Genomic DNA, 16,172 nt, shown 5'->3' with positions numbered 1-16,172 from the left:
CTTGCACAGACTGATTGTTTTGTGTATTTAGACATCAATGTATCGTCATGAGCCGCAGGGTTTAATTTGGATTTGTCTGTGTATGTTTTTTTTACTTTCATAGATTCTGTTACCATTGTACGGCTGAGAGACTGCAATGACTGAAGCTAAAAATCATAATTTGTGTTCTACTGAAGAAACAGTCACCTACATCCTGGATGCCCTCGGGGTAAGCAGATTAACATCAAATATTCATTTTTGGGTGAACTATCCCTTTAAGACAAAGTTCTGAAACTGCATATAAACTAATAGAGCAACTTTCTTTAACCCCAAACTTACTGCAGGAAGATCTTCTTCATCATGTTGAGGAGTGTGCGGTGCAGGGCCGGGTCGTACAGCAGAGAACTGGGTGATCGTAACCACCGGTAAAAATGCATCACCTGGTTATCAGCGTAGACGTTATGATACTGCGTGATTTCTCGGACCCAACCGACCACCATACTCTTCAGAATCCTGCATGAGGACAGATACAAGTGTTAACTAGGGATGCAACAATAGCAAAATCTCACAGTACGATATTATTGTGATCCACGATACAATTTTTATTGCGATATTTAAAATTCTGTACATTAAGGTTAAAGAATTCTATCTAATGCACTTTGAGAGTTCAAAAGTAAGAGCTCCATCCCATGTTATTAACTAAGAAAGCTTAAGTCAGTGAATTGACTTTTACTACTACATTCAGGTGACCCCAATAATATCAAGTTTTGCCATCGCGATATCACAATATTAATAATATCGTTACATTCCTAGTGTTAACCTCTTTTGTACACACAGTTTTTGAAGAAAAACAAGATGGATTACATTTGTTGGCTTTACTCATTTCTACATGCATACCTGAATGTATTGGAGCAGAGCGCCGTCTCGTCATAGCTGGCCACTGCGTTTGCTCCCTGATTCCCTGACATCATTTCCTCCAGAGATGCATGCTGAATGACATCAAAGCTGACGCCAATGCTGGCCCCGCCTTCCATGTCGTTTACATGCTGGGATTGCAGAATGGTGTTTACTGCCAAACTCTGAATATCCAACTCCACACAAACTGGAAAAAACCAAAAGAGCAAAAACTTTTTTTTTTTTTTAAACTGATATTCACTTTTCAATCATATTTTTTTGAGGCCATTTGGTAGGTTTACCAAAGCAAATACCAACAATACTTAATACTGGAGACTTAATGTCATTCAAGTGCACATTTGAAACATTTTTGGTCAAATTACTACTCGGAAAAAAAAAAAAACCTATGTAGTAAATGCACTTTTAAATCAAATACAGTTACAATAAAATCTAAAAACCCAAGACAAAGATCTAAAACTGCAGATAAACAGGGCAACTTTAACCTCAAACATCAAATTGAAATTGAAAAGCTTGTTAGTCTGTAAGCTGTACTCATGACATTAGTACAGTTCACAGGATAAATTAACTTAAAAGTTTTGTTTAGAGAATTACTTAAATCTCAAGTGAGAAATGTAGCTCAAATATATTTGTGACCATGAATCACACAAATTTGCATAATTATAATGGCATAAATATCAGTGATTATCATTGAATATGGTTAACTAAAATTAGGGATGGGCATTTTCCACAAATATCACATTCGAATATTTGAGCTCACAAAAAACGAATATTCGAATATTCGTTTATTTAAATTAAGTTTAATGAGTCAGACGTTATTTTTCAGCAACATTTGTTTTCGTCATTTTGAACAAGCTTACAATAAGCTTGAACATTACACATCGTGTTTTGTAGCTGAAAACCTTTAACAATGCGTGCAAACAAAAGTACAGATTAAAAGCAAAGAAAAAAAAAGTGAACAAAGAAAAAACGTAAAGCAGCCTGCAGCAATTATGCTATTGTACAGAATGTAGCTTACACTTAACTTTTAAACTGTCAGCAAATCTTTTTTGCTTTTTTTCTATTGTTTCAAATGTTCTTGTTAAGAAATACGGGCATGTAAACATGATTGGGGGAAAGTCGGCTCCTTAGTCTGTTAACAATAAGGCCGGCCGCGGAGAAAACGCGCTCTGACGACACAGACGTTGGCGGGACTCACAAATAACGGTGTGCTAAGCGAATACGTATTGTGAAGCGCTTCGTGTTTTCGTTTCACCACTGAATGGGATCCTCATCTGGTGGAATACATGGCTCCAGCAAGAACTGTTCCCACTCGTCTCGGCTGGACTCTGTGTAATCATCGCTGGAGAACTGGCTCAGCCTTTTCCAACGAGTGGGCATTGCATCTTCTTCATCGTGGCGACTGCATCCGCACCACTCGCATCAAGGGAAATGTTCTGATTATGTTAAAAAAAGTTTTTTTTTTCTTACTTCTCTCATGTTTTCATCGAGAAACCTGAGATGTTTGTGCCGAGGGTCTAGGGCAGACGCGAGAAGAGGAGTTTTCACTGCATTCTCCAAGTTAGCTGTGTTTATTCGTTGCTTGAGATATGCTGCAACAATGTTCTTGGATCAATTTCTGTGATTCTCCACGGCATATTTGAAGTACTAGAAGACCGCAGTTCTTTTAGGGGGCATTCACATATCGCGTCTTTTGCATGCTCAAGTTCGTTATCGAACAGCATCGAGTTAAAAACATCTCAACTTTCAGAATGCCGCAAACGCACCGCAGGTCATGTGACAAGAACTAAACATTCAGCTTCATCCTTTCCTGTAACAACGTTGAAAGCTCAGCCAAGATGAAGGAACAGCTGATCATAGCTGTATATGGATTGCCATTTTGAAATAAATTTAGTAGCAGAGCTACTAAAAGCGATTTTTTTTTGTGCTGCAAATCCATTTATCCTTTGCTGAAATTTCCGCGTCTTCATGGAGAGAACGCGTCGCCTCAGGAGCGCTTCTGCCCGAGCGCTTTGGAAAGAAGGAGAAAGCGGAGCACATAGCCTTTTCCACGCCTTATTAGGCGCGATATGTGAATGGCCCCTTAATCATTCATTAATTATTTTTTGCTTGCATACACCTTCAAATATGCCGTAGAGAATCACAGAAAGTGACCAAATTAGGTTTTATTGTGAACTTTTTTTTTTTTTTTTTGCAAAATTCGAATATCATTTTTATTTATCGAATAATTAGAGCAGAACGAATATTCGAATGTTCGACTATCCGTGCACATCCCTAACTAAAATCATTAAAAACGTTACTTTACATTAGTGTTGTCACAATACCAATGACTTTTTTTTTATATGATAACTAACTAAAATATCACAATACTTTGACTGAATAACTAGAGCATTTATGTTATTATATAACATTTTAGTTATTTTATATATTAAAAAAGGCATTTCATCCCCCAAAATATTAATAATCACATGCCAGTGCCACTACACAGGACTACGGTAAGCAACTACCAAGCCTACAGGTATGTAGAGATCTTTGCTAAATTGGTTAAGTTAAGCTAAAACGTTAAAGCCAAAGCTTATTTTATTATATAGTCATTTTATTTCACAATAACAATTTATATCATGTTAGTCATTTTAGTTATTTTCTTTGTTATTAATAATAAGAACATAGATGCAAGTAACAAACTAAAGGACAAATACAATAAAACAAAGACACGAATGAAATAAATAGGGCCCTATATGAAATTGGTTTAATTTTTTCCCCAAATTCCATAAATTTTTCTAGACTTTATTTTAATGGTTACATTAAAGAATATTAATCAAAAAGCATGTATAATTAACTGAAATCATGAAACTTGCACAATGTCTTTTTAGCCATTTATTAAAAGTTTAACAACAATTACATTTTTTAAAGCCCTATGAAATACGTTTTAAATATTTTTCTCAATTTCAGTTTTGTTTTTCTCTGTCTTTCTCTTATCTGTGTTTTCCATAAATTTCCTAGATTCCATTTTTATTTTTTCATTACATTTTAACAATAAAAAGCATATCTTATTAAAAAATAATTTAAATGATAAATTAAATCAGGATGTTTTTAAGAAATGCTGTTTTGTGTATTTACAATTTTCTGATAAATAAATTCTAGTAAATATTTTTTTTGGTAAATATTCCTTAAATATTGTTTTAATAATATTTGTATTATTAGTAGTAGTACTATGTTGGATTGCTTACCTGTTGAGTAGCAGCCATGGCTATTGATCTCCATGGAGCCTCTCTCATCACTCTCCATCACCAGCCTGCTGTCGTCAGCCTCTTTCCCCCCGAGGTCTGGACGTGCCGTAGGTGACAGCCACAACAAGTGGTTGTGCTTTCTCAGATGACGTGCAAGAAACAGATCTGATCCAAATATAGAAATGTCCTGAGGCAGATTTCCCACAGGCAGGTGATAATACCTGCAAAGAGAAAGGACATTACGGTACATTAGTCTGAATTCAGCTTCTCCTAGCATGCTCTCTGATGGTGATTTCTTTAGGCTTATAGGGGTCATTACATGAAAAAATTGCCAGTTTATTATAAAGGAGAAGAAGATGAGAAAAAAAAAGTCACTTCAACAACAAGAACAAATCCAGACACCTATTTAAAATGGACTTTAGTGCAAATCTTTGTGTACCCAAATAAACACAGTTTTCCATTCTTATTAAATAAATCTTCATAGTCAAATCAAGACAAAACCTATTGTATAACAAAAAAAAAGTGTGTGATGTACCTGGCCATATCAAAAGCCTGTGAGAGGCAGCTGTCCAGGTTCAGGTAGTGTTTTATCATGCGGCGGGCTCCGTGCCGCTGCCAGTCCAGTACATTGTAACTTATCTCATCAATAACATGAACCGGGACCACCGGGAACTCCTCCAGTACAGTCATGCCAGCCATCAGCCGCCGCAGCTCCCAGTTAGACTGAACAGCAACCAGGGTCGGACCACGCCGCTCCTCCTGCGCACGTTCAGAAAAACATCAGTTATTCATCTGCTCAACTGTGCTGTCAGCTGTATGGTGCTTTAAATAACACGTTGAGGCCATACCTTGTAGTTGAGGAGAATGCGTTGCAGTGCGCGGTAGATGGCTTTGATGTCGTTTTCAGCACGCACTTCAAACATATGTTTCTCAGGTGGCAGCAGCTCCTCTGTGGTCTTCTCCAGGAGTGCTGTGCGCTCTGCTCCGTACAAAGAGCTAAGGTTCGGCATCTGATTACTGCGGACCTACATTTTGTGTAAATTTCAGTAGTGTCAACTGCATCATCATTTTACATTGGGTGTTTTTCATATTACAGCATGATTAATTAAAACCTAAATAGTTCAAGAGATATTATTAAACAGCAAAGGGTGCTAATTAAATAAAGACTGCTTTTACACACAAACTCAAAATATTTTCAGAGCAGCTCAGCTCTAAATTCATAAATGCCACTATACACTAACAAAAATTAGTTTGGGTTATTTATATTTGGGAATGCAACAATAACTAACCATCTAACCAAATTGTAATGAGCAACGTTTATAAACTGTCAACTTTAAGTTCTATGGTTTAAAGTTTGAAAATTAAGAAATTAAATAAGATGTAATTAGGGATGTAATGATTAACTGCGAGCCAGTTGAAAATCGATTTAGATGTCACAACTCAAATCAGTAAAGATGCCAAACAAACTGCATTACAATTGGAGTAGGAGCTTATATTAATACATTTCTGAGGGGAACTGACTAGCTTGAAAAAAAAATAGAAGAAAAAAAAAAGGTTTACGAGGTATTTTCTTTTCCTCTTGCCTCTGAACGATGGATATTAAAAGTAGTGTTCATAAGGCAGCTCTGCTATATTTACAGCGGTAACCCAGGAAACTCCGTATCACTGCTGTTCATAAGCCCCACCTGCTGGCAGACAGTGAATTTGTGTCTCATTCAGCTCAACTATTGTTTCTTTCAGACAATGTTTTATGTAGAATCGTTTCACAAAACTAAAGTCAGATCATTCCATTTTTGCTTCAAATTTCTAAATTATACAGTATATTTTAGATTAAAAACTGATCAGTGAAAAACTGAACTTAATAAACGACACCTTTTCATTTACTGTATAATATCTTCAATCCCATTTTGTAAAAAAAAAAAAAGGTGAGAATTGCATCGTGGAATCAAAATCATGAATTGAATCGTGAGTTGAGTGAAACGTTGCATCCCTAGATGTAATAATTAATTTTGTATGTTTACAGCTAAAATTATTATTTTATTATACAGTGAAATATTACACAACTTCAATTATTTAACTTAATTATTTTATAGTCATGTTGATATCTAATCATAAATTAGCCAAATCATGTAGTACTATAAACAAGAACATTTAATATAAACATTTAATATAAACATTTGCCCTAGAATTTCATTTATAAACTCATTGAGCTGACAATATATCTTAGCTGACATTTCAATATAACCTACAGTTAAGCTAGTAAACCATATTATTCAGTATAAATGTGATCATTTGATTACAGTTTTCAAAAAAAACTGGGTGTTGCCATTTTACCAAAGCAATAAGCCACAAGGAGAAGGGGGTTTTAGGTATAGAGTACCTTAAGATTGTAAAAGTACTGTAAGGTGAACATCAGCAATCCCATACCACTTTCCGACTGAGGCATATGACCATTTCCCTCTTTTTTTGTCAGTTATTTCCTGTTCACTGACGTTTCATCACTCTTAGGGTCATCTTTTTGTATATTTTGGTTTGTTTCCTATTCATTGAGTTCACACATGCTTTCAGCTGAATTTTAGAGCTTACCGTGTCGAGAACAAAGATACTGGCTTTGCGTTGGGATGGTATGAAGAGGCCAAAGAGAGCCTTATGGCCCTGACTGTGATGGTACAGATAGATGTGCCTTACACTGCCTGCAACACATAAAACACATTATGTTTAACTCAAACAACTTGAAGCACATCAGCCACTAGATGTGTAAGCATTGCTACAGTGCACGTACGAATGTTTTAACCAATAATGAACAAAACTAATAAACACACTGAAAGTGATTAAGTCACCTGGCTCGAGGTAGCTGAACTGGGCCAAGGATCTCATCTCTAGGTGCTCCAGGTCGAAGGTATCAGCCTCTCTGCCAGCCAGGTCTCTGACCACCTGTTTATTGACCATACACATGCAGCCCAACTGGACCAGAGCCCGGAACAGCAGTGGAACCTACAGGTCAAGAGACAGGCATAGCGAAATGACCTCTATTGATACTATAAATAAGGTCAATGCACCACGGAGCAGAAACCCACTCTGGAAATGTCTATTTGTATAATACTGTATGTAGAATATTCCAGGCTTACTATCAAAATAAAGACAAATACCTACATCACAACAGTCAAGAAAAGGCAAGATCTCATATTTTGGGAAAGGCCCTTACCTGTGTCTCATAGACACCCTCAATATCAGGAGCTGAGAGGTCAGCATTGATCTCATTGATGTGTTCCTGGTACATGTCCTCAGGAACAGCATACTGATACAGATAATACACCACACCAGAGCGTGGAAGTATCCGGTTCACCTGTAGTTAAAATGAATCAAAATGAAGTTTGTCCCAAACCCAATTAAAAACTCAATACTTGCTTAAATCTTTAAGCAGCTGAATGGGCTGGCACTAAATTAACTTAGTCAAGAATGCCCATCGCACAGATCATTTACAGAATTGGTGGTAAAAATGTTATACTGCAGACCTTTTTGCAATTAGCTCCCTCTTCTTGCTTGGGCACTTTCTGATTGACATAAAATACTCGTGGGATGTTGAGCTTCATGCAGTGCAGGTCACTGCCAATGACAGCCCACAGCTTATAAAAGCCTGGGTGACTGGTTTCAGCAATCTGGAGAAAGTGGATAAAGAAACACATCATGCGTTTTGATAGTACTAAATAGAACAAAACTGCTGTTATGTTTCATAGTGTAGATTTCACTAGCATTCAAAAGTCTGGGGTTAGTGAGATATTTTTTTATTAATATTAAATTGGCAGTAAAGACTTTTGTAATATTAATATTAGGGCTGTGCAATTAATCGCATTCGATTGTCATACACATCTCGTCAGTAAAGCCAGTCTGTGATTAGTATCCGAGTATATTAGATCTGCATCACCTGCTTTCAGATGGAGCAGCATTTACTAAACAGAGCCGTAGTTCACTGACAAGCTAACCAATATCATGTTCATTATCGCAGGTGATTTATCATGTGCATCTCTTTACTGACAAGTTAAGTTATTGTCAGTGTTGGGGAGTAACTAGTTACATGTAACGGTGTTACGTAATTTAATTACAAAATTATTGTAACTGTAATTAGTTACAGTTACTACGAAAAAATGAGTAATTAAATTACAGTTACTTATGAAATTTTTAACGATTACAAAGGGGATTACATTTGAATATTTACACGCATCCACATACAGATTTAACTGATTTCTTTCCCAAATTGCACTGACTATTCTGAGACATACCACCCTAATAATTTCCGGGATGCGGAAATACAGTCTGGTTCGTAGCATGGTTCAAAACATGACATGGCCTAGTGTCTGTGAATATTAAGCCCCAAAAATGCAATATATGACTTGCACATTCTGCGTGTCTGTGGAAATCAGGCGCGGACTGGACACCGGGAGAACCGGGACAATTCCGGGTGACCTGGCAGCAGATTTTGCCCGCTATTTAAAAATATCATTATTGTATAATTGCCTGCCGAATGTACTAAAGCGATCATTTGCGAATCCGCCATTTGATAATTAAATCTCTAATAAATCATGAATTGTTAGTCATGACTCGCGCGCTCTCCGCGCCTCCGCCAAACGGTTTGGATCAGACTCAGAGTAATCAATGAGAGAGAGAGAGAGAGAGAGAGAGAGAGAGAGAGAGAGAGAGAGAGAGAGAAAGAAAGAAAGAAAGAATAGAGTGGACAGCTGGAGCAGAGAAGCAGAACTCCTGTTCAGGGTTTCAGGTCAGTTTCATCTGTAAAGATGCTTTTTTGTCTTTGTTTTTTTATTTATTTAATCAAGCAGCAGCACGTTGCTCATCAGTCATTACTCAAAATACTATATAAAGGACATCATTATTATCTGTTGTAATGATACAGTAGTCATTTAGCTGAAAAAAATTCAGATTTTTTTTATAGGTTTAGGGGGAGCTACGACAGACAACAACACAACCCTTACGAAAATTAACGTTTTAATATTTAACTATAAATCCAGAGAAAATGGTTACTATTGTTTAACTGTGATAACCAAAAATGTAAAATTATTTTACAAATGTATTTATTTAAAAATAAATACAAATCCATTTGCAAAAAAAAAAAATTACTCAAGGTTATTTTACTTTTATATAGGCTAATAAAAGCATGGTTAATTTTTGTAAGGGAAAAATATGGATTATATATAGGATTTTTCTATAAAGATATTGTAGTATTGTAGAGTATTGTATTGTAAAGTATAGTTTTGTTCAATCTTGAGTATTAAAGTCATGAGAGAGATGGATAACAGGGCAAAATAAAGAGACTGAAGAGAAAAATGGAAGTGAAGGTGCAGTTCAGGAGAGAACTTTTAATTATTTTGCATGTCCCCAAATTAAAGATTTAAAATAGATAAAAAATAGTTTTGTCCATGAATTTGTTTGTATGAGTTTGAATTTTCCAGTCTGATTTTTTTTCCCAGTCCGCCCCTCCTGTAAATTAATGGCAAAGACATGGTTTCATTTACTACACATAGGCCTACTGAAGCTCGCAGTGTTTTCAACCTCTGCCGCCTCAATATAGGAGTACACGAGCACATAAACATAATTTCTAGAACTGCTCTGTGTCACTTCATGTGCATTTTACTTATTTTGAGAAAACTATCATCATATACAAAGAGACAGCAGTTTAAAAGAAACACCAATGTTTCAGGAGTTTATTACCCAGAATACGTCACATGCTTATTAGATAACTGTATTTAAGTTGATGTATATGCTTTTATTTATTATTCTTTAATTTTCACAAATTTAGAAAAGTAATCAAAAAGTACTCAAAAGTAATTAGTTACATTACTTTAATAAAGTAATTGAAAAAGTTACACTACTATTACATTTTAAACAGGGTAACTTGTAATCTGTAACCTATTACATTTCCAAAGTAACCTTCCCAACACTGGTTATTGTTTAATTAACAGTTGTACATGGAAGCAGTTCCTGGCTGATGACGCTCATGCGCTGGTGAGTCTCGTGAAAACCAATGTTTTTTTTTGACAGGATCAAAGGAAGCAAAGTTTCCTTACTTTAGCAAAAGGAAAACCAGTCTCGGCTTATATCGAAATCCTCTGACATTCTTCTTTACAAATCCTCGATTTGTATTTCTAATTCATGACCACTATTTTGTTTTGATCTCTCCGCTGTGCTTCCATGTTCGTCACTTCTGAGTGGCACATGTGCAACACCGACCTCATACGCCAACTTCCTGGAACTGCTTCTGTGTACAACTGTTGGCACAAGCTAGACTAAAGTGAATATTATGTTTTGAACATAGAGATTTTTCTTACAAAATAGACATCGATTCCCTACAGGAGGCCTTTGTTCACCCCCGGAGCCATGTGAGGTACCTTTTATTATAAATGGGTGCGCTTTATTTAACTTAAATAAACTGCAACACTTGTTGACTGGCATTAAACAGTTTGGAAGATCAAAGTCAATTCGTCTGAAATGGATTCGTCTGAAAGAAGAAAGTTATACAACGGTGCATCTCAATAAATTGTTGTGAATGTCTTGGAAAAGTTACTTTATTTCAGTAATTCAACTCAAATTATGAAACTCATCTATTAAATAAATTCAAATCACACAGACTGAAGTAGTTTAAGTCTTTGATTCTTGTAATTGTGATGGTTTCGGCTCACATTTATTCCAAACGTAACTGTGGTGCGCGTGTGACTGTGCTGTGCATTAAGTGAACTGCTTACATCGGCGCTGCTGCAGCAAAACACTGCTGCTCACATTAATATTATCCTGCTGGATTCTGTTCTAGAAAATGTCGATTGTGAATTTTTGTGTTCCGGTAGGCCTAGCCTATTTGTTTTTAAAAATCTGGCATCTAGTGTATTAGATCATGACAGCGCGTGCATGCATACAAGGACGAGCGAGAGCGACTTTGGCTAAATTTATTGGGAGGTTATTGCTTAGGTCTCATTCGGCACAAATAAAAAATTTTTTTTTCACAATGTATTTGAATGTTAAACTTTTATTTATAATGGAAACTAAGCTTGTACTTAACACACATTCGCACATAGACGGAAAAGACGATCCTCTTCATACGAGCAAAAACGTCCTTGGCATAACAGCAGAGTGGACCGGTATAGTACAGTCTATTTAAACTGACCAGTGTAACCTTTTAAATGTTTAGTTGACTGTATTTTATTTTAATTATGAACAGACTGCGATGTAAGTTTGAATCGCTAGAATATATGTGTGCACCAGGCTAGTGATCGAAACAGCTGAGAAAATAAATAGATTAAAAAAAACTTCACAAAAGTGTTTACTTTCTTTTGTGCACACTCACAATAAAAACAGAAGAGTTGTGCTCTTATAGGGTTTGGAAAATGTTAGATCGTGACCATGCCTCTGGATGCCGTTCCGAGATATAGCCTTCATTTATGCGGCTTTGTTCTGGTTTGCCGGTTGGTCATAAATTTCCACAAATTCAGTAACATTTAGGCATCGCTTTTTTTCCTAAATCTTCACAGTCTAGCCCTCTAAATTCGCAGGTTTATTTTATTATTTTTTTTTATTTTTATTTTATCTTCCACTTTTAATCACATCTCTTACTGTGTGTGGTAAACATGGGAGGGGAAATTAAAGATTTCATGAAATAAGATTTGTAGGAATGAATAGACTATCTGTCCTGTGTCCCGCAGCCCTGCAGAGCGCAGTTATCTGATGAAATGACTTAGTTACTACATTTCTATTGCTTTTCATGTTGAAGAACTTGTGTGGTTCTATTTTAATGTACTTTTAAAGTTGAAATCACATTAAAAGCTTAATTTGTACACTGTAAATTAATGATGATGCATTTATATATGGTCACCGTCAATCACAGCCGCTCGCACGTGTTTTGCGCATGAGCCGCACACAGCCCAATATTAAATCAGTTAACCAACCATCTACAGCCTTAATCGTTTGGATCTCTTATCGACAATTAATCGATCATTGATTAATCGTTGACATCCCTAAAATATATTCAGTCAAGACCGGTGAATGATTTTCTTTTTTTTCTTTGATTAACATTAATGACAGGCAGTGGGTTTATTAGGCTTCTGGCTCTTTAACACAGAACGCACACAAAACTAAAAATACTGTACAGGTGCATTTTTTTCCTCATCTGTTTACGTTCACTTAAGATGAAAATGGCTGTGTTTATGATTATATACTGAAGTAGTTTTCTGCATACTGGTCGATAAATATGAAAGTCAGTGCTGGCCTGGAACAACTTCTTCTGCAGTGGAAATGCATGGAATGGTTCGAGAATGGACACAGGCTGGGAACCCGCACTGAGGCAGCTGTTCTCTGTGCACACGCTTCAGACAGGGTGCAAGTTCTTTTTGTTCCTGCACTTAAAATGTTTTAAATTACATTAAAATGCTAACCCAGGAATTGTTAAATACAATTAAAATGCATGTGTCCTATCGAATTCCAGGTTATTGGAAGTTTGGAACATTCTAAAATGGAACCGGTTTGATATACCCAACCCTAGATCTAAACTGCTAGTGTCACATACCTGTACAATTTGCCAGGGCATGTCTAGAATACTGCGGGCAGTTCTTCGCAAAAAGCTGCCTAGCCCTGTTGTCGGTCCACCACGGATTACGCCACCACCAGTTGGCTGAGATTCACCATCAATTAAACGCCGCCTCTTCCGCCGTTCTTTCCTCTGACGAAGCTGCAGCTCCCATTTTTTCTTATGGTAGCGCAACCAGACAAGAAGTTCCTCCTATACACATATAAATTTAGATGATTTTATTGTGGAGCCTTTCTTTTATTTGACAGTACAGAAATACTGTAACAAAATCTAATTTCTGATCATATGTACAACATTGTTATGGTGCCTGAATTACCCGGTTGGCGCCGATAGTTGGTGGTGGCCCCAGTATTTCTCTCCAAGACTGTGTGAGTTCTTGATCTTGAGACTCAGCCTGGCTGTCCTCTCCTTGAGATATCCTCTTCCTCTTTGTGCTGATGAGAATGGCGGGCTGCACAGGGCGCTGAGGAGCACCAAAGTCCTCCATATCAGGAGTCTCACCTGCTGGTAACGTTTGATGGGCCACCTGAGAGAGACAAAATATGTGCATATATAAGCAGCCAGCCAGCAAGTTGTGTGAAAAGTATGTGTGACAGCTACAACATGGGATTAATCAATGCAAGCTCATGAACTTTTATCATAGTTTATAGTTATATGGAAACGAAAGTGGTTAACATTCAACCCGTTCTTTTTCATCAGTAACATTTTTTGTGAATTTTGTGAACGGGAGTTCCTCTTTTGCTGTTCGGGTTTGAATTTGTTATCTTGTTGTCATGTTTTACAAGAAAATATGAAGATTTTGCTTACATACAACCTTTCACTTTTTAAGACTAAAACAAAAGATGGATTCATTGTAATTCTTAAATAAAAAGCACAACAACAGTAAAACAGTAAGATACAATGACAAACTAGTTAACAAAATGTTTATTACCAAAAATGAATAAGATGAGGCATGGCATACACCACAGGCTGTATTATATAACGACTAATAAATTACATAACGTTTAGCAAACACTGAGGAATCATAGAGAGAGCCCCCATAGCGTAGTGTGAGGTAAACAGCAAAGATAACAAGCTTTACAAAATGAAAACAAAAAGAAAATAAAACTAAACTTGCTGTCGGTGACAGTTCTTCCATGTTTTTGTCCCACAAGAATACCGATTTGTTTACCTCTGGTTTACGAAACGGTCTTTAACTTTAGCTTGAAAACCATCCATTGTTTCTTCAATACTGGTGTCATTTTTGCTCCATGCACCTTCGCGCTCCTACTGACGCGGCGAGTATAAACCAGGCTCTACACTCGAAACACTGTGCAGCTCAAATGAGTTTCGTGGTTTTGTTATGCTTTCAGTTTTGTTTGCCGTTTGAGGTTTCTCATATGCAACAGAAATGGCAGCAATGCGATGGTTATGCCAGTGTTACCACACACAAACATTTGTCGCACAGGCAGAAAAAATGGTCGCACCCTGCAGTAGACCTACCTGTCTCTTTCCCTCACTGGTAAAGAGCTCACTGATCTTCTTCTGCTTGTAGATGTCATTCTTTTCCAGAAGCTTTTTATGCAGCCAATCTGGATGCCGTACTCGGGGTACTGGATTTTTCACCTGAACAAAAATAGTAACTGTTAAGAACAAGAAAATTATAAATTCAAATACAGCTGATTATAATAAAGTCTTTTTTTTCTCTCCACATTTCTAATCAGCCAAACAGAACACTGTATGATTCATATACAACGTAATGTAGAGTGGAATTCTGCACCAATGAGACTTCACAATGGGTGGGGCAATTCAGTGCAACATGACAAACACAGACAACAACAAAATGTTGCGACTATGTCTTGGTTAGGACAAGAATTTTGAATATAGTGGAAGGCGACAGGATTTAGTTCTTGATTCAGCTGGTAAGTACAAGGACTCACAGGGGTTTAACTGACAGTGCATTTATGTACCTGTTGTAGAGCTGCAGGAATAGTGATGATCTTCTGAATGGCACTGCCCAACCGCTCAATGTAGTAACTCCAGTCCAGAATCTGACATGGGAAAGGATTAAACAATATATGAAAAATAGAAAACATAATGACATTGAAAAAGCCAACAGTGAAATTGTGATTTCATGGTTAGTGATAATAAAATAAACTCACAGATCTGATATCAAGGTCATGGAGACTGGGCATCTTCAGCCATTTGCGTAGGAAATGCTTTTTAACACTCTCTTCAGCTTGAAAAATGGCCAGAGGGATCGCCCTGTGTAAGGTAGAAAAAAAATTACTTATTTATCTTTATATATAGATAATTTCATCGGGTGCACGTGCATGGCCCGAAATTAACTTCTGGTCTGTGTTTGTTTATCAGTCTGGCTATGTCGCCGACTACAAATGCAGTTACAGTAAAGGAGATGAGTAGACTGAAGTTTGACTCAGGTGGTTGTGCTGTGGGATGTGTTTCCCATACACTAATTTATTTGTGCCGCTCGCCACAATATTAAAACTGAACGATTTTCCAAAAGGCATCGTTGAATAAACAGGAGCATGTACTAGGGCTGTCAAAATGGCTGAAAAACTAAATTCGAAATTGCAAATAAATATGATCAAAATTCAAATTATATTTGAATTTAAAATGCATAATTTCAGGGTGAAGAAAAGCTTTTGGCTTCTCTTCTGAGGCCACAAGAGGGCGCATTGGGCAAAATATTACTAATGCACGTTAATTCAAAGCATAAGAATATATGACTGTGAAAAAAAGTGCATCTTTTTTTAATAATGTTTATAAACCAATTATAACTAAGTTGCTTAAACAGCTATAAACGGAACAGTATCATGTATGCATGCATAGTTTAATACAAAGGGGTGAAAGCCAATCAAACAGAGTACATTTTTCATTTAAACATGAAATGTAAAAATTTAACAGATTGGATGACCAATAATTTTCTCCAATTAAATTCGGATAAGACAGAGATATTAATTATTGGACCAAAAAACAGTATACAGAATCTTGTAGATTACAATCTGCAATTAGACGGATGTACGGTTACTTCCTCTACAGTCAAAAATCTGGGTGTTATATTAGACAGCAACTTGTCTTTTGAAAATCATATTTCCCATGTTACAAAAACTGCATTCTTCCATCTTCGAAACATTGCCAAGCTACGAAACATGTTATCTGTTTCTGATGAAGAAAAGCTAGTTCATGCATTCATGATCTCTAGACTGGACTATTGTAATGCATTTCTAGGTGGTTGTCCTGCTTCTTCAATAAACAAGCTACAGGTAGTCCAAAATGCAGCAGCTATTTAGAGTCCTTACCAGGTCAAGAAAATATGATCATATTACCCCAATTTTACAGTCTCTGCACTGGCTACCTATTAAGTTCCGTATCAGTTACAAATTATCTACTATAAGGCCCTAAATGCTTTAGCTCCTGTGTACCTAACTAGCCTTCTACCACGCTACAACCCATCACGCACC

The 16,172-nt window shown here is 36.6% G+C and overlaps 1 protein-coding gene across 2 annotated transcripts in view; it reads right to left on the bottom strand.

Moving 5' to 3' along the window:
* The window catches only part of pole (polymerase (DNA directed), epsilon), a 34,305-nt gene that overhangs the window by 6,286 nt on the left and 11,847 nt on the right, over positions 1-16,172 (bottom strand). For both annotated transcript variants that reach the window (XM_059549586.1, XM_059549585.1), the window contains 14 exons: positions 14,850-14,952; positions 14,658-14,738; positions 14,191-14,313; positions 13,025-13,234; positions 12,688-12,900; positions 7,637-7,780; positions 7,327-7,467; positions 6,962-7,115; positions 6,708-6,814; positions 4,970-5,146; positions 4,657-4,880; positions 4,122-4,342; positions 877-1,081; positions 319-492 (listed from right to left, as the gene is read on the bottom strand). In XM_059549586.1, coding sequence (XP_059405569.1) covers positions 319-492; positions 877-1,081; positions 4,122-4,342; positions 4,657-4,880; positions 4,970-5,146; positions 6,708-6,814; positions 6,962-7,115; positions 7,327-7,467; positions 7,637-7,780; positions 12,688-12,900; positions 13,025-13,234; positions 14,191-14,313; positions 14,658-14,738; positions 14,850-14,952 — 2,277 coding nt within the window. The remainder of the gene's footprint in view (positions 1-318; positions 493-876; positions 1,082-4,121; positions 4,343-4,656; positions 4,881-4,969; positions 5,147-6,707; positions 6,815-6,961; positions 7,116-7,326; positions 7,468-7,636; positions 7,781-12,687; positions 12,901-13,024; positions 13,235-14,190; positions 14,314-14,657; positions 14,739-14,849; positions 14,953-16,172) is intronic.

This window comes from Carassius carassius, chromosome 5, assembly GCF_963082965.1.
Source record: "Carassius carassius chromosome 5, fCarCar2.1, whole genome shotgun sequence".
NCBI classification, from domain to species: domain Eukaryota; kingdom Metazoa; phylum Chordata; class Actinopteri; order Cypriniformes; family Cyprinidae; genus Carassius; species Carassius carassius.
Note: the sequence above shows the minus strand (reverse complement) of the source record. Positions and strands in the feature narration are given on the sequence as shown.